The following is a 25,983-nucleotide window of genomic DNA, read 5'->3' as shown; positions in this document are numbered from 1 at the left end:
ATAGAGGTGGCCCAAGAGGCAGGGCTTCGATCTGCTGAAGAGCTCTTCTGACTATGGCCCCCATTGAAAAGCTGTTAACCTTTTTTGTTCCTCAGAAATGGGTCACAGAACTTTTCTGAATTTTGAAATATGTTACTTCCAGAACTGAAAGAGGCCTCAGGTGTGTGTTTCCATCTTAGGTGGGTATGAGATGTAGTCGTTTGCCCTTTATTTTGGTGGTGGTAGGGATATGTCCTGACATGCTCCAGCCCACTGGTCCTGGAAGTGCTTAACTGATGTGGTACATCCCTGAATCTTCATTGACTCTATTATCTCCCACCTTCTGGAGTACATGTATCTTACCAAGGCCTCCAACATATTGCTACTTCTTGTTCATCTAGTCTAATTAACATGATGTCATCAATAGAGTGGATATGTAGATGGACCAGGTCCCTTTGTGATAGAGGGTGGGAGATTTAAATGTATATTGTTGCCTATGTCATGTGAATGCCAACTGCTCCTGGTTTTCCTTGGTAAATGGAAAAAAATAGGTTCACCAGATCAACGGCCATATGCTGTATCCCTGAGGCTGTGGTAATCTGCTCTGGTAAAGATACCACATCTGGATCCACAGTTGCAATAGACTCCTCTATTGCTTGGTTGAGTTTGAAGTAGTCCACAGTCATCTCCACGCTAATCTGTCTAGGTTTTGTAGGACTCAGAATGGTCAATTAAATGATGGAGACCTCCATTGTTGAACTCCTTAGTAAGGTTATAAGTAGTCATCTGTACTATTTATTTTGGGATGTGATTTTTGTCCCAATTATTTTATTGTGGTAAAATACACATAACATAATATTTACTCTCTTAACCATTTTTAACTATACAGTTCGTTGGCATTAAACAGATTCATAGTGTTGTGCAACCGTCTGTCTCCATAACTGTTTTCATCTGGGAAAATGAAAACTTTATGCCCATTAAAAAATAACTCCCCATTCCTCCTTCCCTCCAGCCCCTGGCAACCGTCATTCTACTTTCTTTCTCTATGATTTTGACTACTCTAAGTACCTCATGTAAGTGGAATCATGCAGCATCTGTCTTTTTGTGACTATCTTATTTCACTTAGCATTAAGTCCTCAAAATTCATTTGTGCTGTAGCAGATATCAGAATCTTTCCTTTTAAAGACAGAATAAATTCCACTGTATTTACCACATTTTTGGTGCTGTTATCATTTTTGGCCTTTTTTCCAATGCATCGATGGCTTGCAGTAACATCCATCCAACTCCATGGTACTTGTATATAGTATTTTTCCCAAATTTATCAAAAGCTGAGATAGTGCATTGTCTTCCCATCGAAGTTCACCATCTACCACCAAGGATGGTATATTGTTATCATGTGGAGTCTGCTTCCTAAGACCATGTCTCATACCAGCTGTCTTAGGTTGTGTTCCATGAAAGCTGCCTCTAATACTCAGATTCGTGTGCAGGAAGTTTACTGGGGAGTGCTCCTAGGGATACCCGTGAGAGCTGGAGGAAGCAGGATTGGAGAGGGAGAAGTTGAGCTGTGATGGAGTTGCAGCAGAAGCTTCAGACAATTCAAGAGGAGCTCTGCATCTGGGGTAGCTCTTTAGAGTTGTCCTTCTTTGAGGCAAGAATGCCAGGCGTTTATTACCTGCCCCTGGCTCTTATGCCCCCTCCCCCTACTTATGGAACGTTAGCTGCCTCCAAGGAGTGACTTTAGGCATGGTGAGTCTTTTCAGCCCAGACCAACATGAAGGAAGAGCTCAACTGAGAGCTGTAGTTCACCACAGCATCTACTGCAGAGAAACATTTGGAAAATAGTGCTCACAGGAACAGTTGATTAATTAGATCTGGAGTGTGAGGTAAAGGAAGAATTCAAGAATGATTCCAGGAATTTTGGTCTGAACAACTGGTTGGATGGTGGTGTCATTTGCTATGATCAGGCAGAATTGGAGACTAGTAAAGTGGGGTGAGTGATTATCAAGAGTTCGTGGTTTGGACATTTGACATTATTTTGAAACATCCAGGTGGCTATAGCAAGTAGTAGCTTTGTATTTGAATCTAAATCTCAAGGAGATATTAGGGTTAGAGATGTACATCATCAGCATTGTATATGTGAAGCTTTTTATTGGGTGAGATAACCTAGGTAGACAGTATGTAAGAGTTGATCTGAGGACTGAGTTGTGGATCATGCAACATTTTGAGGTCAGGAACAGAAAGAGCCAACATAGGAGACTAATAGGAAGCAGTTAATGATGTAGAAGGAAAATCAGAAGAGTAAGGTCTCTTGGGAGTTAACTTGAGTCCAGTATTTCAAAGAGGTAGTTGTAGAACTCAGAGGTCTACTGAGAGATCTTGTAAGATGAAGACTGAATTTAACTGCCGGGTTCGTCACAATGGAGGAAATTTCTAACCTTCAGTAATTTCATGTATGCGTGTACCTTGTTGTTGGTTGTGTCTCTGAGGAAAGTGAGAGAGCTAGGATCCTGAATTGCTTAATCTTTGACTACCTTCCTCTGCTAGTGATACATGTATACAACACAGATTACACTTGACCTAGGGCTTTGGTCCTAAATCCCCATCTTATTTCCTTCCGTGATGAGGGAAGTTGTGCTGAACTACAGCTGAATAAAGACTTAAACATGAGTCTTGGTCTTGTTGCCTTGAACACAGTTCAGGCTCGTGGATCTCAAAACCTGAAAATATAGGCCTATATATTGTCTGTTAAAGAAAAACTATTCTTGTACTCCCAAGGGTCGAGTTAAATCATTTTTATCATGTTACTTAAATATATGTATAAACATAAAAAAGGTATAAAATCATTATGCGTATAGCTCTTATACAACCATAAATCCTAATAGATATATAAATTAAACGCAAGATTATAAAAACCACTGAAATTCTAATTACTAACATTTATTTAATGAGACAGCTAATAGTATTTGGCTGAAACTAAATTTCCAGTTTCTTATGAATATTCTATTGATTGGTACATTTGTTTGAGTTAAACATTCTGAAATTATCACGTGTTTGCTGAGTTCTTACCACTTTCTTTTTTTGTTTGAATACTGTGAAAATTGTTATTCATGTGTGGGGTCTGATGTCAGCTGGATTTTACTTGAGAAATGCATTATTGCCTATGAGGTGAACCTCTGTTCTTTTTGTCATTAGAAGAAAGTGGTATCACTTGATGCTTGATTACTGGATTACACAAATACACAGGGGCAATGAAATAAATACGAGGCCTTAGTGATAAGGTGGCTCTCTGGTTGCTTATGCTATTTGTCTTCAGATTATCCTCAAAAGGAAAACAAAAAATTATAAAATTCTCCTAGAAAATACTCAGACTTGTAGGAGTTCCCGGATTTCAGACTAAGAAACACTCACCTAGATTATAGGCAAATTTAAGCTGCCAGGGCCCTGTCTCTTTTCCTCTGGGCTTCACCCTGTCTCCTACAGGACCTTCTAAGGGGAAGGGTGGGGGACAGGGCCTAGAAAACCGGTTTGGAGTTTACCAAGCAGAAAGAAATGTGCATTTGTTGGAGTTATAATCCTTTTACTCCTCCCAGTAAAACTCCCCTGTTTTAGCACTGGGCCTAATTGTTTTTGATCTGTATCTCAGTGCTCTTTAAGAAAGGATAGTAAAGTAGCAGGAAGAAAGCTTTCCTTCTCTCCCTGAACTCTTCTGTCACCTCTGGAACTTTTGTTCTGTGGTTAACAACCTCTCTCAGCACTTACACCTCTTCACAGAGCCTTGCTTTCCCCTGCTGTTCTTACTGAAGCAGCTCTCTCAGGAGCCTCTTTGCAGCCCTCTCAGGGCGGAAGTTCCCCCTTCTCTTTCTCCTTTTTAATCATTGGCTTCATTGAGGCCCATGCCATCTGCCATCTGACCTGCCCATTTTATTCTTTGCTGCTTGCCGAACTTCTGTATAAACCTCTTAGTTACTGAAGACTTGGCACCTGCTCATGGTCTTCATCTCTAGTGCAGATCCTTATATCATCCTGAGTGACTTTCTCATCCACTTCTGCATATGACCCGTACAATATCCAGGCCTCCTGCTTCCTTGGCTATATATATCCAGTGACCGTCACCTCACACCACTTCAGCATCTCACTCTCAGGGCCCCACTTGGGTAAATTTCCCTAATAGGACTGGAACCCACCTTATAGGGTACTTGTTAGGATTAAACTGGGTAAGGCTTTATTTTAGCACAGTGAGGACACATAATAATTGTCACTTAGCAGATGTTAACTGTTATTGCACTAATTTATATCCATAGGGTTGGAGGGTGGTGGAAATAGAGCAAAAAGATTTCCATTTCTACAGATTTCACTAGGAATGTGAGAGATGCTGAAACACTAGAATGGGAGTGTGGCTGCGGAGTGTCTGAGAAGGCCCAGTGATATGAGTGGTTCCCTCCTGGGCAGTGGTCCTACCTGAGGCCACAGGGCATGTACATACAAACTGACTTTAATTAAAAATAGGTGAATTGAAATGTTTACTCACACCGTAATGAAATGGCATGCATGATATAAAATGTTGAATTAGGCTAACTTCTTGTCCAATAATGTTACAAACCATACAGATAAGCCACTGGCTGGTCATTTGACAATTGACAAGGTAAGCAGAAGAGTGACAGAATTATTTATTGATCATTTACCATGTGTTAAGTACTGCCTTAGGTAGTTTACATTTTCCATTTCATTTTAAACTTGTGTTTTCTCATGTATAAAAAACAAGAGAGTTCTCAGTTTCAAAATTCTGATTCTAGGTGCGCATGGGTGGTTCAGTGATTAAATGTCCGACTCTTGATCTCAGCTCAGGTCTTGATCTCACAGTCGAGACTTCAAGCCCTGTGTTAAGAAAACAAACAAACAAAGAAAAACAAAATTCTGATTCTAATTTGAATTCTTAGGATTTACATTAGTAAATCACCTGGAGAAATGAACCTCATTGACCCTTGGGAAAATGAGCAAGCTCTTATTTTGACAAACAACTTATATTTCTGTATTTTTATATGCCTTGTAAAAATAAAACTGTTGTCCTTCACTGTAAGGTTTCCTTGTACTACTTCAAAAAACTTTCTTCATTTTAGCCTCCAGTTGTTTTGTGACTTACTAGCAAATGTAATGCATAGGAAAGCAAGTGGTTCCTACATGTTTTCTTAAAATTGACATATGACTTTAACTTTAACTTTAATGTACAATAAAAATATATTGAGTGAGCAGGTGTGATTAGTCATGGAATACAAATGAAGTATGGCAAAAAACTTACTCAATAATTGGAGTAATTTCTAGCAGTTTAACTATAGTAGAAAAAAAAATGTCTTTATTGGCAAGGGAGGAAAAATTAGCCATTGAAGTCAGTTGGTAGAAAATGCTATGTAGTGATTCTGATATAAAAGTGTTTAAAAGGTTCCAAGGAGAAGAAAATATTTTCTGATCTGTTTGCCAGTAACCTCAGTGCCTATTTAAACTCCATGCTGTACACACTGTATAGCATCTTAGGAATACTATAGATTGACTTGCTTTGCAAAGGAAAATCTATACATCTTGGAGCTTCATTAAATAAACACTCCAATAGGAAATTGTAAATTGCTTTGGAAGACTTGTCCTGCAAAAGGAATGGAAGAGGAATAAGTGAAATTGGTACAGAAGGACTAAAAATTTCAGGAAAGTGAACAAATAAATGGAAGAGATTTTTCTTTTTCTTTTTTTTTTGGAAGAGATTTTTCAATCTTATGTACTTTTGTTTTTTTTTCAGTATTATAAATATATCAAGCATACATTTATAAAGTATGGAAAAATTTCGGCAGGAACTTTAAAATTTGGCTGTGATAGCCTAGGATTTATTATGAAATTAAAAAATTTGAGAACTTTATAATGATAAATAGTGGTAATTTTGCCAATTTATAGACATGAATTTATAGATGTTTTGGATTTCTAGTAAGTTTTCCAACATTAAAGTAAAGGAAAAATTTAGCTGAAAAGTGTTTTGTTTCACTTAGCAGTGAATAGGTGTTATGCCATATGATGATAAGTTAGAGAGTATTTCACCTCTTTAAGGTTAATTTTAGTATTATATAGGATGAGGAATCAATGAAAGACATAAATTATAACTACCCCCCATCCCTTCTTAAAGGTATAAAAACTTGACTGTCTTCTTAAGAGAACGAAGCTCATTTTAACAAACTTTCCCACAATGTAAATGATGTGTGCAATTTTTTCCCTTATATTTTCATTTTCCTTAGAACAAAATTCTAGGTGAGTAATTTCAGGGTCAAAAGGCATGAATAAGGATCTTAATACATACTACAAAATTATTATCTAGTTAGATTGTGCTTTTATCTAGTTAGATTGTCTCATTTATTGTCATAAATGACAGTGCTTGTTTTCCTACACGGTCAGCAACAATAGGTAAGTAAAAAAAAAAAAGTTACTGAATTCATTTATTACTTGTAATAGTTTTTTGGTGGGGCTTTTGTTTTTTTCTATGTCTAGTATAATGTCATTTGACAGTTTAATTTCTTACCAATATGTATGCCTTTTATTTATTTTTCTTGTCTGATTGCCATGGGTAGGACTTTCCAGTAATATGTTGAATAAAAGTAGCTAGAGTGAACATCCTTGTCTTGTTCTTGATCTTAGAAGAAAGGCTCTCAGTTTTTTGACATTACTTCCCCTACCTCCCCTTTTTTGACAATCTTAGTTTTTTTGATATTCCCTCTTTGGATAATAATTTGGCAGTATATAAAATTTAAAAAATCTACATGTCCTTTAATTCAGCAACTTATTGTAGCATGTCTTGTAATAGTTAAATTTTGGGACCAACTTAAGTTGAAACTATAAAACTCCTAGGTGAACTTACATTCTTTTTTTTTTTTTTTTTTTTTTTTTATTTTTTTATTTTTTTCAAATAGTTTATTGTCAAATTAGTTTCTACATAACACTCAGTGCTCATCCCCAAAGTGCCCTCCTCCATGCCCATCCCCCCCTCCCCCCCACATCCATCAGTCCTCAGTTTTTGTCAGCATTCAAGAGTCTCTCATGGTTTGCCTCTCTCCCTTTCCCCCACCATTTCCGCCCTTCTTCTCCCTCTTGTTCCTCCGTCAAGTTCCTCCTAATCCTCCTATACGTGCAAACATATGATATTTGTCCTTCTCTGCCTGACTTATTTCGCTCAGCATAACACCCTCAAGGTCCATCCAAGTAGACCATAGAATGATTAAATAAAATCCACAAAATATGTTTTCTTTATATTATGTCTCCACATTTTTAAGCTTTATTCAACAAGTGTTAATTGATTACTTATTGTATGGCAGAAGCTGTTCTGTGTGCTTGGGGTGTAGTGACGAACTAGACAAAGTCCTTATTTCTTAGAGCTTATGTTTTAGTAGGAGAGGCAGGCAGTAAACAGATAAACAAGATAATTTTATGATATTCCCTGACTACATACACCTGTCTGGCCTTGTCTCTTATTTTCTTCTATTTCTCACTCCCTCTCTCCTTTGCTCATGTATTACAGTGAGCTATAATTGCCCCAGCATTGTTGCCATTCTTGATGTTTCCAAATACATCCTAGGCAGGTCTCTTGAACATTTACATAAAGCTACAACTCTAGGTTCTGGTGCATTTTGTGCCAGGTACTTTGGTAAAGATGGCAAACATCAAGGACCTAAGCTACTACAGTTCATGAGACTCAGCTTTCATAAAAAGCATGTATATCATTTCATAGAACACTTAAAATATCAAACCCAGGAAAATTAAGAACTAAGTGACAGAAAGAATACTGTTAAAGAAAAGTTGGTAATAAAAATTCTAGGATAAAATATTAAGTTTCAGAATTTTAGCAATTTGACTTAGGCTCCAAAAAGTGTATGCATATTTAGAGTTCTAAGAAAAGACCTCCACCATCTGCTTCATGATTACTGCCACAAACCAAAAAAATAATTCTGCATTGCCATAGTGTCTTCCCTGCTAATATAAACCACTCTTTCAGAGTTCTAAAGAAACTAGAGGTAAGTCACATAAAAGGAGTTTTTAAAATTCTTCTCACTCAAAATAAAATGAAACTAAATATGATGTCTGTCCAGTCAGAAAGAAATCTTACCAAAATGTTGATCAGACAAAGAAGTCAGACCACCCAGTTACTTTCACTGACTGCCTCAGAGTGTCAGAGCTGGCATGAACAGCTGGCATGAACAGCTCTCCCTCGCCTACCCCATAGTGTGGGGTGGGCAAAAAAGCCCTTTAGCTTTCCTGAGGTTTTGTTTCCTCAGATGTAGAATTGAGGGGAGCAGGCTAGGTGGCTTTCAATGAAAAGGATCCAGGTCAGCTTGAGATCTCCATCTTTGAGCAGACATTTAGACTGGCAAAAGAAATGGATTAAAAATAGTAGGTGATGCCATCATTCAGAACTACTTCACATTACAGTTCAAGGAAATCTTTGTCAGATACTTTCATCTAATGGCTGGTACTGCTAAAGGATAAGCCAATAAATGAAGCATCTGACAATGAAGTTTTTGATAAAAACATAGAGGCCATACAAGTTTGCGTAGAAAAATGACCCACCACCACATCACACCAGAAGTTAGGACTTCCTGCCTCTGAATTTTAAGAGCTATCAGCTTGGTCAGGAGATTTTCATTCAAGGCATCAACTAGATCAAAGGAGTGCATGCCAACTAAGAATACGTTTCCTGGTACTTGCTATGTCAGCATACAAACTAAAATTAGAAAGAATTTGTTTCCTGAAATCTTCCCAGGAAAGGGACTTGAAAGAAACTGTTTCTAACAGAAAGGATGCAAGAGAGTTAAGTGCAGGGTAGGATGTTTTTTCTTTACAAAACAGAAAAATGACCCAAAGAACAGTAGCTTCTCATTTTTTGTGCCCTAAAAGAATACGCATACCACTTCTTCTGGAATCTAACACACTGGCTTCATTTTCAAAATGAGTCATTTTATTTTCCTCAAATGCAGCCATAAATTATAAACTTTAAGCCTGTGATAGTCACATGATTTCTTCAGTAAGCCCAGGGCTTCCACAAGCTTTTCTGGAGCTTAGAGACAGATTAGTCCAGGGAGTCAAATATTAAAACTTTCTTCATAGCCATACATTCCTTTGATGTTTGGGTTATTGAACACAAACTCGCCGGATAACTTGTCTTCAGCATTGTCCATTTCTGTTCTTAAAAGTATTGGCTATGTTTTCTTCCTTTTTTTCTTTTCGTTTTCTTTCCTTTTATTGTTTTCTTTTATTTCATTTTCATCATGATAAGTGTTCTCTTTAATCCACCAGTTTACTCTCTACAGTTAAGAATCTATTTCTTGGTTTGTCTCTCTCTTTTTTCTTTGCTGATTTGTTTTGTTTCTTAAATTCCACTTATGAGTGAGATCATATGGTATTTGTCTCTCTGACTGACTTATTTTGCTTAGCATTATAATGGCTGGTTCTATCCATGTTGTTGCAAATGGCAAGATTTCATTCTTTTTTCCCCCACAAACTAAAGTTATTTTTAATAGTGAGGGCATATAAGTTGTTCATTTCATTCTGAGCATGATTGACAGATTCATACTCTGAATGGATACAGAGCAGGATATTATGAGTCTCCTTGTCTCTCATTGAGATATGATTTCTACTTTCCTGATAAATTTATTTGAAAACTTATTGGATAATTTCATCTTATATTTAAGCAATATCAGAGGTAATAAATCATACTTTGAAAGACACTTAGGATACTGGAGAACTTGTCTTCACAAGGTGACAAAATTCACTTTTAAGTGGCTTTATCCAGCACAGTGGTGATCCTGAAGAAGAAGGGACTAATCCCTATTCACTCAGAGTTTTCCCCTCTTTTATCAGAAGCCTTTTGAAAATAATTTTAATTGATTTTCCTATGTCACATTTCAAATCACGCAAGTGATTGTAACTATAGAAGGATCTCGTCTTCATTCTCTCTTTGTTTGCTGGTTTCTTTTGTTTTGCTTTGCCTTTTTAAGCTTTTATTTAAATTCCAGTTAACATACAGTGTAATATTAGTTGCAGGTGTACAATATCGTGTTGCAACACTTCCTTATAACACCTGGTGCTTATCACTACAAGTGCACTCCTTAATCCCCAATCACCTATTTCACCCATTCCCTGCCCTGGTACCCATCAGTTTGTTCTCTATATTTAAGAGTCTGTGTTTTGGTTAGTCCCTTTTTTTCCTTTGTTTGTTTTGTTACTTAAATTCTACATATGAGTGAAGTCATCTGGTACTTCTTTTTTTCTGACTGCCTTATTTTGCTTAGCATAATACTTTCTAGGTCTGTCTACATCATTGCAAACGGCAACGTTTTATTCTTTTTTATCGCTGAATAATATTCCATTGCAAAAAGTGCCACATCTGGCACTTGTGGGGATGAACACTGGGTGTTATATGGAAACCAATTTGACAGTAAACTATTTGTAAAAAAAAAAAAAAGTGCCACATCTTCTTTATCCATTAATCTATTGATAGGTACTTGGGCTGCTTCTATAGTTTGGCTATTGTAAATAACGCTGCTATAAACAGAGGGGTGCACGTATTTTATTTTTGAGAGAGAGAGAGAGAGAGATAGTGTGAACAGGAGAGGGACAGAAAGAGTGGGAAACACAGAATCCGAAGACAGGCTCCAGGCTCTGAGTTAGCTATCAGCACAGAGCCCAATGCAGGGCTTGAACCTACAAACTGTGAGATCATGACTTGAGCTGAAGCCGGGTGCTTAACCGATTGAGTTACCCAGGTGCCCCTCTTCTGCCCATTTTTAAATTGGATTATTTGTGTGTGTGTGTGTGTGTGTGTGTGTGTGTGTGTGTGTGTGTGTTTTCTTTTCAGGGAAGACTCTGACTCCATGAAGAAATCCTCTATCAGAATTTCCTTTTGTTTTTGTGTGTTCTAAAAGTATAAGAAGGCCATTATAACCCTTGGTTTGGACATGATGTTCAGGCTTATCTTTAAGGAGTTGTTGTATCTTGCGGTGCCTGAGTGGCTCAGTTGGTTAAACGTCTGATGCTTGATTTCAGCTCAGATCATGATCATCCGGGATGGAGCCTGCTTAAGATTCTTTCTGTCTCTTTCTGTACCTCCCTTGTGTGCATGTGCTCTCTCGCTCTCTCTCTCTCTCTCAAAAAAAGTTGCTTTATCTTGTTTACTGCTGACGGTGTCAGGGTAAGGGTGCCCAGGTGTACTGCAGCTTTCTCTTGCTTACAGCTTGAACGGTGACCTAGAGTAATGAAGCCACATCCTCACCATCCTGGCACCTGGGTGCCTGGGGCTAGAGCTCAGTTACCTCAGCCTCTCTCCATGGACACATGTTGACCAGGATTTACTGCTGAATTGCATTAGCATTAAGTTTTCTGGCCATGTTATAAACAGTTGCTTACCTTTAAATTATATGCTATACTCTTTAATTTCTCATCAAGTTTCTTTTATCCCTTGTTTTCCTTTTTGTTGGATTTTTTTTTTCATTTTACTGTAACTCCATCCTCAAGAAGGCTCTCCAGAGTTTGAGGGTAACAAACTGAGTATATCCCAAACTGAATTTACTTTGATCACATTTGAATGCTAGTTTGGCTAGATGTCGGCTTTTTCAGCTTCTGAGTCATTTTCCAAGAGAACTTTGAAGATATTGCTCAGTTTTTTTTTTTTAAGGAAATGTTGACACACAATGTTATATTAGTTTAAGGTGTATAACAGTGATTTGACAAGTCTATAAGTTATTCTTGCTCAGTCGTTAATATTCAGTGTTGCAGATAATTAAGTTTGATGCTAATCATTCCATTTTTTGAAAAAATTTTTAAAAATGTTTTATTTATTTTTGAGAGAGAGAGAGAGAGAGAGAGAGAGACAGTGTGAGCAGGGGAGGGTCAGAGAGAGAGGGAAGGAGATACAGAATCTGAAAAAGGATCCAGGCTCTAAGCTAGCTGTCAGCACAGAGCCTGACATAGGGCTCGAACCCACGAACTGTGAGATCATGACCTGAGCTGAAGTCAGACGCTTAACCAACTGAGCCAGCCAGGCACCCCAATGCTAATCATTCCTTTTTTTCTCCACTCTCTTTCGGGCTTTAGGGTTTTTCTCTTTACTCATATATATCTAGATCATGAATACTATTTCTGTTTGAAGACGTTTGTCTCTCTTATAATCATTTTCTTTCATGCTCTTTGTAGAACTTCTAATAAATGAATCTCTTCTAATAAATGAAAGATCTCTTGGCTCTTTCTTCCAATTCTATTTTTTTTCATCCTTTTCACCTCTCTCTTCTTGCATTACATTCTAGGAGACCTTCTTGGCTTGGTTTTCATCTGTTCAGCTATGTGCATTTTGTTAATAAAACTATTGCTGAATAATTTATTACTATAAATATTTACTTATAAGAACTGTTGGTTTTTGTTTTCCTAATGGATATAATATTTCCTCAAATCTTATACATATCTCCTTTACTAAGTGTTTTCTCAGAAGTAGTTCTTCCACTTCTAGAGTGTGTGCTTTCTCCATGCTCTTGGTGATTCTTGGTTGTCTGAGTTTCTTGATGGGCATTTGGATGGTATCCAGTTTTTAGCTATTAGGAATTATACTACTGTGAATATTTGTGCATATGTTTTTGTATGGCTGCTTTCATTTCTCTTGGTTAGATATTTAGGAGTGGGATTGCTGGGTCATTTTCTAAGTATATGTTTAACTTTTTAAGACACTGCCAAAGCTTTGCAAAGTGGCTATACCATTCTATATTCCCACCATCAGTGAGGGTTCTTTTCTCTACATTCTCCTCAGTACTTGGCTTTTTTGACTATAGCCATTCTAGTGGGTGAGTGGGGATGTCTCACTGTGTTTTTAATTTGCATTTTGTTAATGACTGGTGTTGCTGAGCACCTTTTTATGTGCTTATCACCTTTCTTTAATCTTCTTTGCTAAGTTATCTGTTTAAATCTTTTCCATTTTTTGGTTGGGTGAATTTTTATTTGTAGTTACTTTTGATTTTGGCAACTTAAACTGCTATTCTAGTTATGATAGTGATATAAAGTTTACTTTAAAAATAGTTGGTTTTCAAAAAGTATACCAATTAAGTGAAATATATTAAGTAAACGATCACCACTTATCATTTTGTTGTGGCAAAAATTGTGAAGATGGCATAAATGTCTAAAAAAACACTTCTTCAAGGGTGGGTGTTACCCAGGGTCAATACTACCCCTTTTCTCATTCTCAGTATGTCTCAGTGATTTCATCTACCCTCATAGCTCCTGCCCTGTCCCTCTACTGATGTTGTTGAAGTTCACATCTCTAAGACCTGTATGTGAGGATCTGAATATACTGTCTGCTAGATGTTGTGAGGATACCTCACTAGCATTTCCAGGTCAATGTGTTTTCCTGACTGCTCCCCCGTCACAGCATTCCTTCCAACTTCCTTTTTTGGGGTTCTCACCATTTTATAGCCACAGAAGCTTAAACTCAAGAACTCAGTCTTACACATTTCTTTGCCTCTTTCTTTGCCTGTTCCTTAACTCAAAATGCCCCAAACTGTTTTTCTCACAAACCTGATGACTGTCAGAGTAAGACCCTCCCTATACACATGGCAACTCAAATAGCACCTTCCAAGTTCTAGATTCCTCTCTTTCCCTTACCTTCCGTGTTGTGTCAGTGATCAATTTACCTCCCACTTTTTAAAGATCTTTTGTATTTTCCTCCCCATTGCCATTCCTACCACCTTCCCCCAGATGAGAGATTCATATCTCTTCTGGATTTTTGTAATAGCCCTCTTATTAGTCTTATTGTTTTTAGTAATTTTCTCTTTCCTCACGGAAGCTTTCCACTGGAATAACCTTTTTCTAATACTGAACATGTCACTTCTCTTATCAAAATTCATCAGTAGGGAAAAAAAAGGAGTAGGAGATACAGGCTTCTAGTTATGGAATGAAGAAGTTTTGGGAATAAAAGGCACAACATAGAGAATATAATCAATGGTATTGTAATAGGATTGTATGGCAATAGATGGGAGCTAGTCTTGTGGTGAGCACAATATAACATAAAGTTATGAAATCACTGTGTTGTATACCTGCAACTAATATAATATGTGTGTAAACTACACTCAAAATATCTTAAAAAAACCCAAATTTGTCAGCAGAGAACCATTATTTATAGTAGTATTTCCCAACTTCATGAGTTTGCTGTAATCAAGAACTGACTTTACTGTTACTTACCAATTAATTTAAATGGATTCACTTACAGGTCAATAAATTTATTTTAAAATAAAATTTTGTAATACTACCATAAACGGAAAACTAGTTGATTAAAAATAAATATAAAATATGGGTTCCCTGGGTAGCTCAGTTGGTTAAACGTTCACTCTTAATTTCGGCTCAGGTCATGATCTCATGGTTTGTGGGATCGAGCCCTACGTCAGGCTCTGTGCTAATAGCGCCTGCTTAGGATTCTCTTTCTCCCTCTCTATCTGCCCTCCCCAGTTTATACTCTCTGTCTCTCTCTCTTTCTCAAAATAAATAAATAAATAAATATTAAAAAAGATAAAAAATGAAAGTAAGCGTAAAATAAACAAACACAAATTAGTGTTGAGTTGCTGGCTAAATACTGTATTGTTTGATAAAATTATTCTGATACTTATATTCTTTTTTTTTTAAGTTGGCAAGTGTTCAGGCATATTAGCCCAAAACTGAGATGTTGCCCATGATGTTACCAGAAGGGCTGAAAGATAATTGAAATGAGAATAATTTTCTCCTACTGTGATTTAGTGTTATTTAATACTACTTCAACATAAGCACTATATGTATTCCACTCATTTGGAAATACTACCTACAGAATTCACTTGAAATCCTTTTTGTGGCACATAAAGTTCTCTCTGTGCTTAGGGTATGTCCCTACTTTTCTCCCTTGCATTTTGTCCTTAGCAATTGGAACAATGTAAGGTTGTTATGAAGATTAAATGAGTTTATATGCATAAGGTGCTTAGAAGTAAGTGCTCCATAAATATTAGCTCTTGTTATTACTATCATTATTATTGTGTTTTTTCTAAGTAATGTGTTCTGCCTGCTTGAAAATACTGTCATGTATTCTTGGAATGTTTTCTCACATTTGTCTGCTCAGCTAATGCCCATTTTTTTCCTGCAAGTCTCAGCTCACACAGTCTTCCTCTGGCAAGACTCTCCTGAATTCCCCACTCTACTGTACCTTTAATACATTCCCAGTAAAACACCTAAAATATTCTCTTTGGTTCTGTGAGTGGTCTCTGTGGTCTGTAACTTCCTTTATGGAAGGGACTGCCTATTTTTGTTCTTTAACCCTAACACCTACACCAGTGTCCAGCTCACAGTATTTTTTAATTCAATAAATATGCATTAAGAGCCTTAGTACGCCACACCTTATGCTAGGCATGGATGTTACAACGATGAACAACACATGGCCTATCTCTTTGAGGTAGGAGTCTGTTGGAAACATATATGATGTGTATTTAAGAATTATGATTATTAATTTTGTATTTAAAAAGCCATGACAACTTAGTGAGATTCAAACATACATTCTTACTCCATAAGGCTAAGTCTCAAACCATTAAGCTGTGAGTCATACTAAAATTTTAAGTATTTTATCTCACATAGTTAATAGAGTGTGAGGTCTCTGATGCCAAAGACTATGTACCTTAGTATCTTTCTTCTCTCAGGGTACTTGGCATTCATTGTTTACCTCTGGTAAATACTTATTGACTTATAAGATTCAGAATTATTTGGAATGACATGGTGGCTATTGACTCTAGTATTGCACAAATTAAAAAAAATCACAAATGTAGTTAGCCTTGTAGCTGTGACTGAAAAACTAGGACAGTGGATGCTGATAAAAATGATAATTAGGATGAAATGTGCCAGTGTTAGCATGCTACAGTGGCTTTATTTGTATTACGTCTCTGCAATGAGTTTCTTCTTTTTTGTAGAATGTTTTTCAAGCTGGAAATAGCAATGCTGATTCGGGATTGGACTTTGAAGAATTTATGCAGTACCTTAAAGACCACAAGAAAAAAATGAGGCTGGCATTTAATAGTCTGGACACAAATAATGATGGTGTGTGTGTTTGTGTTTTATTCACAGTTAGCTTAACATGCATAGTAATTGTCAGTACTAAGGGATACTTTTTATTTACCAGCCTTTAACTTATTCCTACCATCAAAGATTCAGTTATTTCTATTATTTGTTTAGCAGTAATTTCTAAATATAGTAACTATATTTATTGGTGTTATAATTTTTGTGTGATTTTGAAAATTTTTGGTTGCAGGAAAGTTAGATAACATAGAAAAGATCCTAAAAGAAAGTAAAAGTTACTTGTAACCCTGCTGTGTAGAGAACAGGTTTGACAGATAGATAGATAGACAGATAGATATTTGTTTGTTTTTACTTGAGAGAGAGAGAGCACACTTGTGCATGTGCAAGCAGGGGGAGGGGAATAGAGAGAGGAAGAGAGAGAATCTCATGCAGGCTCCACACAGCACAAAGCCTGGAGTGGGGCTCGATCCCACGACCCATGACCTGAGCTGAAATGAAGGGTCAGACACTCAGCTGACTGAGCCACCCAGGCGCCCCTTGGTATATTTTTTATATTTCATTCTAGTCTTTTTATTTCTGTTTCTTTCTTCATTTCTCTTTCTCTCTTTAAATGAAATTGTAGTCACACTGTGTATATAGTTTGGTGCCCTACTTTTTTCTTTGAATGTTACCATGTAAGCATTTTCATTTCATTTAGTATTCTTCACAAACATAGTTTTTAATGACTCTGAAATATTCTATTTATGAATAGATGAATCATTCCTATATTGTGAGACATTTAGAATGTTTACAGTCTTTTATTTGTAGTGCTGCAATCAATATCCATGCTGATTTACAGCAGAAAGGTATATTTTGTTATAAACCCATAAGTCAGAAAGACTATAGGTAAAAGTAGAGCACGAGTTCTGCATCCATTTGTGGCTAATCCACCCCAGGTAATTAGAACCTAATTATATCCTATTTAAAAAACGTATGTATTAATTTTTTTAAGTTTTGTGAACTCTAGCTTTTGCTGATTGAAAAATTCTAACTGTACCTGAAAAGCTATTTAAAGAATTGTACTGATAGATTCTTGGGTAAAACAAAATGGAACCTGAATGTCACAGGTTTTAGTGAGCTGCGATACCCAAACTGCAGTGCTCCATGCTTCCATTCACTTTTCAGAAAGATGCTTGGGCCTTTCTGGGTCCTGCTACTGAAATAGTTCCCAGAAGCTTTAGAGGTACCACTTACTAATGTCTGTAAATTAGACCTGGTCATCAGTTGCTGCTGATGTTGGCCCAGTAGTTCTGTTCTTGTGCTATTCTGGAATTTCACTCTCTTACTGCTAGTTACCACCACGATCATCATTTGAAAGCTGAAAATCCACCGTGTCAGATATTCAGTGAAATTAGAGTATCATTAGTAAAAATACAGTGCTATCACTGTCTCTGGTAAAGCTTCAAATCACTGCTTGTAGCTCTTGTAGTAATAGAGAATACTTTTTCTGAGACAAGATGGAAATCTGAAAGTAATACAATGACTAGCAATACTGATATTTTAATTTCTGCCTTGGCTAGTCAAACAGCCCCCTAAGTCCTGAGAGTCATGGTCCCAGTTCGCACAGGCTTCGTGTGTCTCGAGTACCTGAGCTGCGACAGCTGGCATGGAGCTCTGCTGTAGGCACCAGGGCTCCTGCCCACCTGGCCTGCACAGCTGAGGCGCAGGAGCCCTGCAGGAGCGCCAGGTCTGACAGAGCTGCCTGCCCCCTGTGTCATCATTGTCGCTGCTTCAGTGACCAGCTTGCAGAGCTCAGCTGGTATACTTTGGCCAGCATGCTTTTTGTGTGTGGAAAGGGAGCACATCCTCTGGGATGGGTTGAGGTGTGTGCAGCCTAAAGAAGATATCTTGAAGTCCTAGCCTCCCATACTTCGGACTCTGTGACCTTTATTTGGAAACTGGTCTTTACGGAAATAATCAAGTTAAAATGATGTCATTAGGGTAATGGCCAATAGCCAATATGACTGGTGTCACATAGCGGGGAAGTGTGGACACAGAGGCACATATGCACAGAGGAAGATGATGTGATGTGGCCACACTTCTGGCCTTCAGAATTGTGAGACAGTAAATGCCTGTTCTAAACTATCCAGATTGTGGTAGTTGGTCACAACTGCAACCCCAGGAAACTCCTCTCCCCTGTTCTGCTTCATCAGGTGTCTGACAATATCAGAGTATTTGGGGCCTCAAAATACACTTTTCTCAATTCATATGAATTGAGTCACTTTCTTCCACAGTGTACACGCGCTTCCGAATTGGCTGGGATAGGGTAATTTCTGCTGTCAGGTGTGTGTCATTGACCCTGGAGCTGACATTTCCTTATGAATTCTATTACTGGAACTGGCTCACTGCATCAGACCTTCCCCCGCTTTTCCTTCCTGACATCATTGTTGCTGGTGGGACTCTCCCAGCTCATCACACATTATATTTGTTAAACATTAATAGTATACAGGATCCAATGTTTACCACCTGCTTTCTGTCCCCCAGGAGGCTTTCCAGGCCTCATGCCAATCAGTGGAGGCAAGAGGCTGCGCGTGGGCTGGTGTACTCTCAGACTCACTAGCAGCAGGAAGTGCTTGAGCCTCAGTGTAATCTGATCTATTTAACTTCTCTCATCAAGCAGTGTCTGAGCTCCTCTCAGATGTTCAGCCAAAATGCCTATGGAATGCTGTTGTAAAGATGTGAATGAAGTAATTATTGAACATAATTTTATCATTAAGATTATTTTTTAGACGGAGTTTTTTGGAGACTGAGGAAATGGTGGGAAAGGAACTAACATTTATTGGACTTTACCTCCTAGATCTTATTTTTGTCTCACGTAAGTCTTCATAGCAGCTGTTTTTCACAGATGGGAACACTGAGGGTAAGGAAGGTTAAATAATTTTGCTTTCCATTGGCTCTCCCAGTGAACCACATCTCCCAGGATTTATTCCTTTGTGTAGCTGTAAACCACGCAGACCTGTGCTTGGCCATTTGACTTGCTTCAGCCATTAGGATATTAGCAAGGCTTAATAAGTATTTGTACATTGGAACTTGCTCTCTTTAACATCTTTCTTTGGAATACTCTTTCTTGAACATTCTGAGCCACCAGAAAAGAGGTCTTAGTTACCCAGCTGGAGAGATCACATGAAGAGAAATGCTCATTTAGTAATCAATTATTTTACATTTCCATCTGAGGTAATAGACATGAGTGAAGCCATCTTGGATTTCTAGCTGTAGTTGAACCTCCAGATGATTGAATTCACAGGAGTGACCCAGGAGAGACCAGCAGAAGAACCAATGAGTTGAATCAAGCTCAGATTGCATACTCATAGTCAAATATATCCTTTTTAAACCACTAAATTTTGGAATAGTTTGTTACTTAGCAATAAATCATTGGTACAGGAATGGAATATTTTGCATTTTTCCCTGGAATTGCAATGCTGTAATGGTTGTGTTCCTTGTCTTCATCCATCTAACTATTGTTATTCCATTGAATTCATATGCTTGCTGCATATAATTAAAGACAACTTTGAATCTTTTTATTCGGTTCGTAGGCCTTGATTATATTCTGGATCACGCTATCTAATTTTTTCTACATCTTAGGTTGGATTTTTAACTTCCTTAGGGTAAAAATTACTTAATGTATTTTAGTTCAATGAAGCAAACAGTTTTTGAGCACTATATGTGAGTTACTGCACTAAGAACTGTGTGAACAAAGGTCTTCAGAAGCTCACCATTTTGGGTGAATTAAGAATAAACATACACAAGGCAGACTATGATCATTGTTATAGAAGCGATAGAAAGAGAGCTTAATTGTACCCAGGGACGCTTTAGATTTGTGCTAGATAGTACATAAACAGAATTGAAAAGAATGGGTTTCTTGAGCAGATAGACTAGTTTGAACAAAGGCAGAATTAGGAAATTGTCAGTTAGGGTCAGAACTGGTTAATATGGCATTTTAAGTTTGGCCCTAACTTGCTATTTTGGGGGGGAAATTTCATTGACATATATATAGCAATGTGCATAAATTCTAAGTAAAAGCTCTACACATTTTTTTGAAGCAAACACACAGCATGAAAACAGCATCCAGATTAAGAAGCAGAATATTTGTAGTACATTAGAAGCAACCCTTTTATATCCCTGCCAAATCACTACCACCCTCTAAAGTGTATTGCTTTTTAGTACTGTATGTAAGTCCTCAATCTTTGTTAAACAAGTAAGTGTACCTTGCTTATACTGTACCTTTTGCTGAAATGCTTTTGTTTTTCTTTGGTGGTCTCTTGTTTATCTAAACTTTATTGTACTTCATTTGTGACTTTTGTTTTTCACTACTTTATCCCTCCATTACACTTTACTCATAACTATCCTATAACATACATTTAGCACAGTGTGATATATTTTTGAAGTAAGTAGTTCATCTATACAAGCTGATAAGCTCCTCACATTTAGCCTAGTGATTTTAATAGTACGCTTTCAGAATATTTTTTAAATTATTGAATTAATGAACATAGTGTTTGGTGCTTGTAATGTGTTTTAAGGCAGAGGATTCAGTTACCCCAGTTGAAGACAAGTTTGATTTCTCGGCTGAGAAATGCTATGGTAGGTTACGTTCCCACCAGCAGTGCATGAAGGTTTCTGTTTCTCTACATATTGCTTGGTATTGTCCAGTTTTCTAATACTGGAATTAGAATTACTTTCACCCTGTGAAGATTGGAACAGTTAGGGGCCTTGGAATGATTGCAAAGAGTCTGAAATTCTACACATGAATACTGGGCTTTATCTGTAGGCTAAATAAATAATATGTCTCATACATATGTATACTATTTATAAATGTATGCAGATGCAGCTATGGTTCATAAAATATGCACTAAAGATGTGACTGAATTTATAGATTTTTGATGTTACATATTTTCACTTAGGTGACATTAAGTTGATTTTTTTAACGTGAAAATGTCCTCATATTTTAAAAGACTGAGTATCCTCAACTCTGTTTTACACAAAGGAGGAATCAAAAGATTTTTTGGACTTGGAGAGTAGCATGATGAGTTAATGTGTCTTAGAGTTTGAAGAGAATATGGAATACTTAATTTTTCCTTTATAACGTCCTGCAGTATGAGATTGAGATGCACAGTAGGCTTGTATTCAATATATCAATTGATTCGAGTTATTAACATAGGATACGGTTGTGTTAAAAAGAATTTGTGTTGGGGGCATCTGGGTGGCTCAGTTGGGTAAGTGTCTGACTCTTGGTTTCAGCTCAGGTCATGGTCTTGTTCATCAGATCAAGCTCCTTGTTGGGCTCTGTACTGATACCATAGAGCCTGCTTGGGATTCTCTCTCCCTCTCTCTCTGTCCCTCCCCTGCTCTTACTCTCTCTCTCAAAATAAAATAAACTTTAAAAAATGCACCTTAAAAAAGATTTTGTGTTGTATTATAATTTAGGTATGTTATTTCCTTTAAAATTTACCTTATAAAATGTTGAATGGCCTTATTTTCATACGCCTGAATCAGATCTTCAGAGTTAGATTTTAACTTCTTTCCAAGTAGGTATAATAATTTAGATCTGTTGTAGATCTATAATCTCTTATTGGAAATCCTAAGGGTCAGATGTGTTTAGAAATTTAAAATTTGGGGGGCGCCTGGGTGGCTTAGTCGGTTAAGTGTCCGACTTTCACTTAGGTCATGATCTCGCGGTTCGTGGGTTCGAGCCCCGCGTCGGGCTCTGTGCTGACTGCCAGCTCTGAGCCTGGAGCCTGTTTCAGTCTGTGACTCCCTCTCTCTCTGACCCTCCCCTGCTCACGCTGTCTCTCTCTCTCCTAGAAATAAATAAAACATTAAAAAAAAAAGAAAGAAATTTAAAATTTGGGTTTTAGAAAAGCAATACAGTATATGTATGGTATATTATGTGAATATTACAACTGGGGTTTGGGGTATCACCATGCAATTATATACATGAGTATTTCTTCAGTGAAACAAATGAATAATCATACAAAACCAGATAAATAATTAACTACCAAATGAAATTTGATGCCAAATTCACAAGAAGTCTTTTAGTTTTCAGAGCTTTTAAGCTTTGTGTTGTGAATATGAGATTATAGGCCTAAAAGACATGGACATTTATAGGCCTAAAAAACATGGACATTTTAAAGACAGTTATGTTCTGAGTATTTTGCCTTGTTATCTTTTCAGATACTTTAATTTGATGTTTTTCACTTTTTAAAGGAATAATAGAAACTTCAGAAATAATTACTGCTTTGAAATCACTGGGTATAAATATTTCTGAAGCTCAGGCAAACAATATTCTACAAAGGTCAGTTCTTATCCTTATTTTTTAACAGTTTTTATTTTTATTTAATTCCATGTTAGAAACTAATTGCTATATGTGTAGCGCCTTCCTTCCCCCCTGCCTCCCTTGTTTCCTGCCTCCCTCTTTCTTTTTAGGTTTGATAACATCAGCTTTTATTGACAGATCTGTAAGAAATTCATGGTATTGTGAGAATGCTGTTGATTCATAAAGTGTTTATTCTTCATAAAATCCCTAGAGTAAAATCCTGCCTGCTTTTAGCTCAAAGAACAGGTGTAATTCTCTTAAGCAATTGATTTAGAACATTTTATTTTTAATTTTTTCGACATACAAAAAACTGTACATTATTAATATACACAACTTGGTGAGTTTGGAGGTGAGTAAACACCTAGGAAGCCATTACCACAGTCTATGTCATAAACATATCCATCCCTTCCAAAAGATTCCTCCCACCCTCTTATTTACTACTATTATTTTTTCTGATAAGACTACTCTTTTGTAGTTAAAACTTCAATTCATTTTTTAATTGAGATATAACTGACATGAATCATTAGTTTCAGGTGTAGAATTTAATGTTTTGATATTTGCATATATTGTGAAATGATCATCACTATAAGTCTAATTAGCATCTGTTACCATACATAGTTACGTTTTTTTTTTCTATGATGAGAACTTTAAAGATTTACTCTCTTAGCGTGTTTCAAAATTATGCAGTATAGGATTATTAACTCTAGTTACCATGCTGTACATTATATTCCCATGACTATTTTATACCTTTTGACCTCTTTCACTCATTTCACTCATTCCCTAAACCCCTGCTTCTGACAACCTTAATTGTTCTCTGTATGAGGTTTGTTTTTTTTTTTCAGTATTTCACTTATAGGTGAGATCATATGGTATTTGTCCTTGTCTGACTTATTTCGCTTAGCAAAATTCCTTCAGGGGCCATCGTTGTTGTTTCAAATGGCTGGATAATATTCCATATTCCACGCCCGTTTGTGTGTGTGTGTCTGTGTGTGTACACACATACCACATTTTCTTTATCCATTCATCCATTGGTAGACACTTAGGTTGTCTCCATGTAGGAACAATTAACATAAATCTACTGTCTTAGCAAATTTTTAAATATCCAATAGAGCATTCTTACACTTAGTATTTATTCTTGGAGGATTTATTATAAATGTTATAAGTACTATTTTTGTTTTAAATTTCAGCATCGATAGTGATGGAACAATGACAGTAGACTGGGATGAATGGAAGTACTATTTTTTATTTAATCCTGCAACAAATATTGATGAAATTGTTCATTTCTGGAAGCGTTCTACTGTAAGACTGCTTTGTATTTTACTCTATTTTTATTTTGCCACAAATGCCGTAGCTGTTATTATGATAACATAATCCCTATAATACTTTCATCCTCCGTGGCTAAAATAGCAATATTCTCTCCTAATAATGTTCTACTAATTTAGCAAGGAGTATTAGTGTTACATGTACAAACGCAGCTACCAAAATTTCTTTGTTTGCTAAAACCTAGAACTTAAAGTATATACTCATTGCTGCAAGGGCGTACGTTGTGTTGACAATAAGTTACGCTGATATAGTTAACTGTTAGGAAAGTGGAAAAATAATATACTTTTATTTTTTCACAAAATGATGTACTCAGGTTTCTATTATAGGAAATGCAAAGTCAAACATTAAAATGCAAAATTTCAGAATCAGAAAGCACCAACTGTATAATCTATATATTCTTTAAGAAAATTTTTAAATGTTTATTTTTGAAAGAGAGAGAGAGAGAGAGAATGAGAAGGAGTGTGAGAGGGGAAGGGGCAGAGAGAGAGGGAGACACAGAATCTGAAGCTGGTTCCAGGCTCTGAGCTATCAGCCCAGAACTGGATGTGGGGCTTGAACTCACGGACCACAAGATCATGACCTGAGCCGAAGTTGGACCCTCAACCAACTGAACCACCCAGGCACCCCCTACCTATTCTTTTTATATAAGTACTTGACTCAGTTATGAAGAACAAATGAGGTTTCAATATTGAAAATATTTTTTTTCCTTTTTTAGACCTCTGATGCAGAGGGTTAAGTTAATCACTTATTCATGGTATACTATTTGCATCCTCTTCTCCATAGACAACATAGGGGAGGACTAAATGTTACTTATTATGATAGGCACTTATTCTAATATATTCCATTTGTGTCTTGGATATGTATATATTCTTAGGAATCATGTAGTATTTCAAGTGTGTGCTTTGAATTTACATAGATAGTATTCTGCTAAAGGCCACAGCTGATTTCTTGCTTTGTTCACTTAATATTATGATTTTAAGGTCTGTCCTTGTTTTTATGCACTCATCTAGTTTGTTGTTTCTAACTACTACATACTATACATTTAACACATCTTTACCAACTTCCCTAGTAGGAGACATCTAAATTTTCTCCAACTTCAAAAAAAATGCTTTTCTTTTTTGTATCTTTGGGAATTTCACCTGGATTTCTGAGTCAAAAGGAATATGCATTTGCAAATTTCAGTAGGTTATCCACTTTTAATTTTATAAAATATAGCCATGTTATGGGGCACCCGGGTGGCTCAGTTGGTTAAGTGACTGACTTCCGCTCAGGTCATGATCTTGCAGATCATGGGTTTGAGCCCTGTATTAGGCTCTGTGCTGACAGCTCAGAGCCTGGAGCCTGTTTCAGATTCTCTGTCTCCATCTCTTTATGCCCTCCCCCCACTCACACTCTGTCTCTCAAAAAATGAGTAAACATTAAAAAAAATTTTAAAAATATAGCCCTGTTATTTCCCAGAATATGAATGCTATGGTAGGTTACGTTCCCACCAGCAGTGCATGAAGGTTTCTGTTTCTCTACATATTGCTTGGTATTGTCCAGTTTTCTAATACTTTCCACTCTGTTGGGTATAAAGTGGTATCTTCTTTTAATGTGCATTTCTTTGATTCTTAGTGAATTTTAAACATCTCCTCATAGAAATACTAGAGATTCACTTGTTCTGTTCTATGACTTATCTACTTCTATCCTTATCTCTTTTCTCAAGATTTGTTGAGATATAATTGACATGACAGTGTGAAAGTTGGGGTGTACAACATGGTATTTGATACACTTATGTATTATAAAATGACTGCCACAGTAGGGTTAGTTAGCACCTCTATTACCTCACATAATTATCATTTCTTTTTTGTGGTGAGAACACTCATAGCAACTTGCAAGTATAAATACAGAATTAACTATAAGCACCATGCTGTACATTAGATCCCCAGATTTAGTCACTTCGTAACTTTGTCCTTTGACCAACATCTTCTCATTCCCCTAACTCCCCAGCCCTTAGCAACCACCATTCTACTGTCTGTTTCTATGAATTTGGCTTTTTTAGATTCCATATATGAGTCCATACAATACTTGCCTTTCTCTGTCTGACTTATTTCACTTAGCATAATCCCCTCGAAGTCTGTCTATATCGTTGCAAATAGCAGGATTTGCTTCTCTCTGAATAATAATCCAGTGTGTGTGTGTGTGTGTGTGTGAGCGTGCGCACGCGCGCATGCACCACATCGCCTTTATCCATTCATCTGTAGGTA

General features: G+C 36.9%; 1 protein-coding gene and 1 pseudogene across 2 annotated transcripts in view; one reads left to right on the top strand and one right to left on the bottom strand.

Moving 5' to 3' along the window:
* LOC120247172 (calcium-binding mitochondrial carrier protein SCaMC-1-like) overlaps window positions 1-25,983 on the top strand; it is a 48,891-nt gene that overhangs the window by 2,740 nt on the left and 20,168 nt on the right. For both annotated transcript variants that reach the window (XM_039254970.1, XM_039254972.1), the window contains exons 2-4: window positions 15,960-16,086; window positions 22,306-22,393; window positions 23,602-23,713. In XM_039254970.1, the coding sequence (XP_039110901.1) occupies window positions 15,960-16,086; window positions 22,306-22,393; window positions 23,602-23,713 (327 nt within the window). The remainder of the gene's footprint in view (window positions 1-15,959; window positions 16,087-22,305; window positions 22,394-23,601; window positions 23,714-25,983) is intronic.
* On the bottom strand, window positions 9,084-13,448 carry LOC120247168 (annotated as a pseudogene).

Source organism: Hyaena hyaena, unplaced genomic scaffold, assembly GCF_003009895.1.
Source record: "Hyaena hyaena isolate Hyena2069 unplaced genomic scaffold, ASM300989v1 scaffold_504, whole genome shotgun sequence".
NCBI classification, from domain to species: Eukaryota; Metazoa; Chordata; class Mammalia; order Carnivora; family Hyaenidae; genus Hyaena; species Hyaena hyaena.
This window is presented reverse-complemented; position numbering and strand designations above follow the sequence as displayed.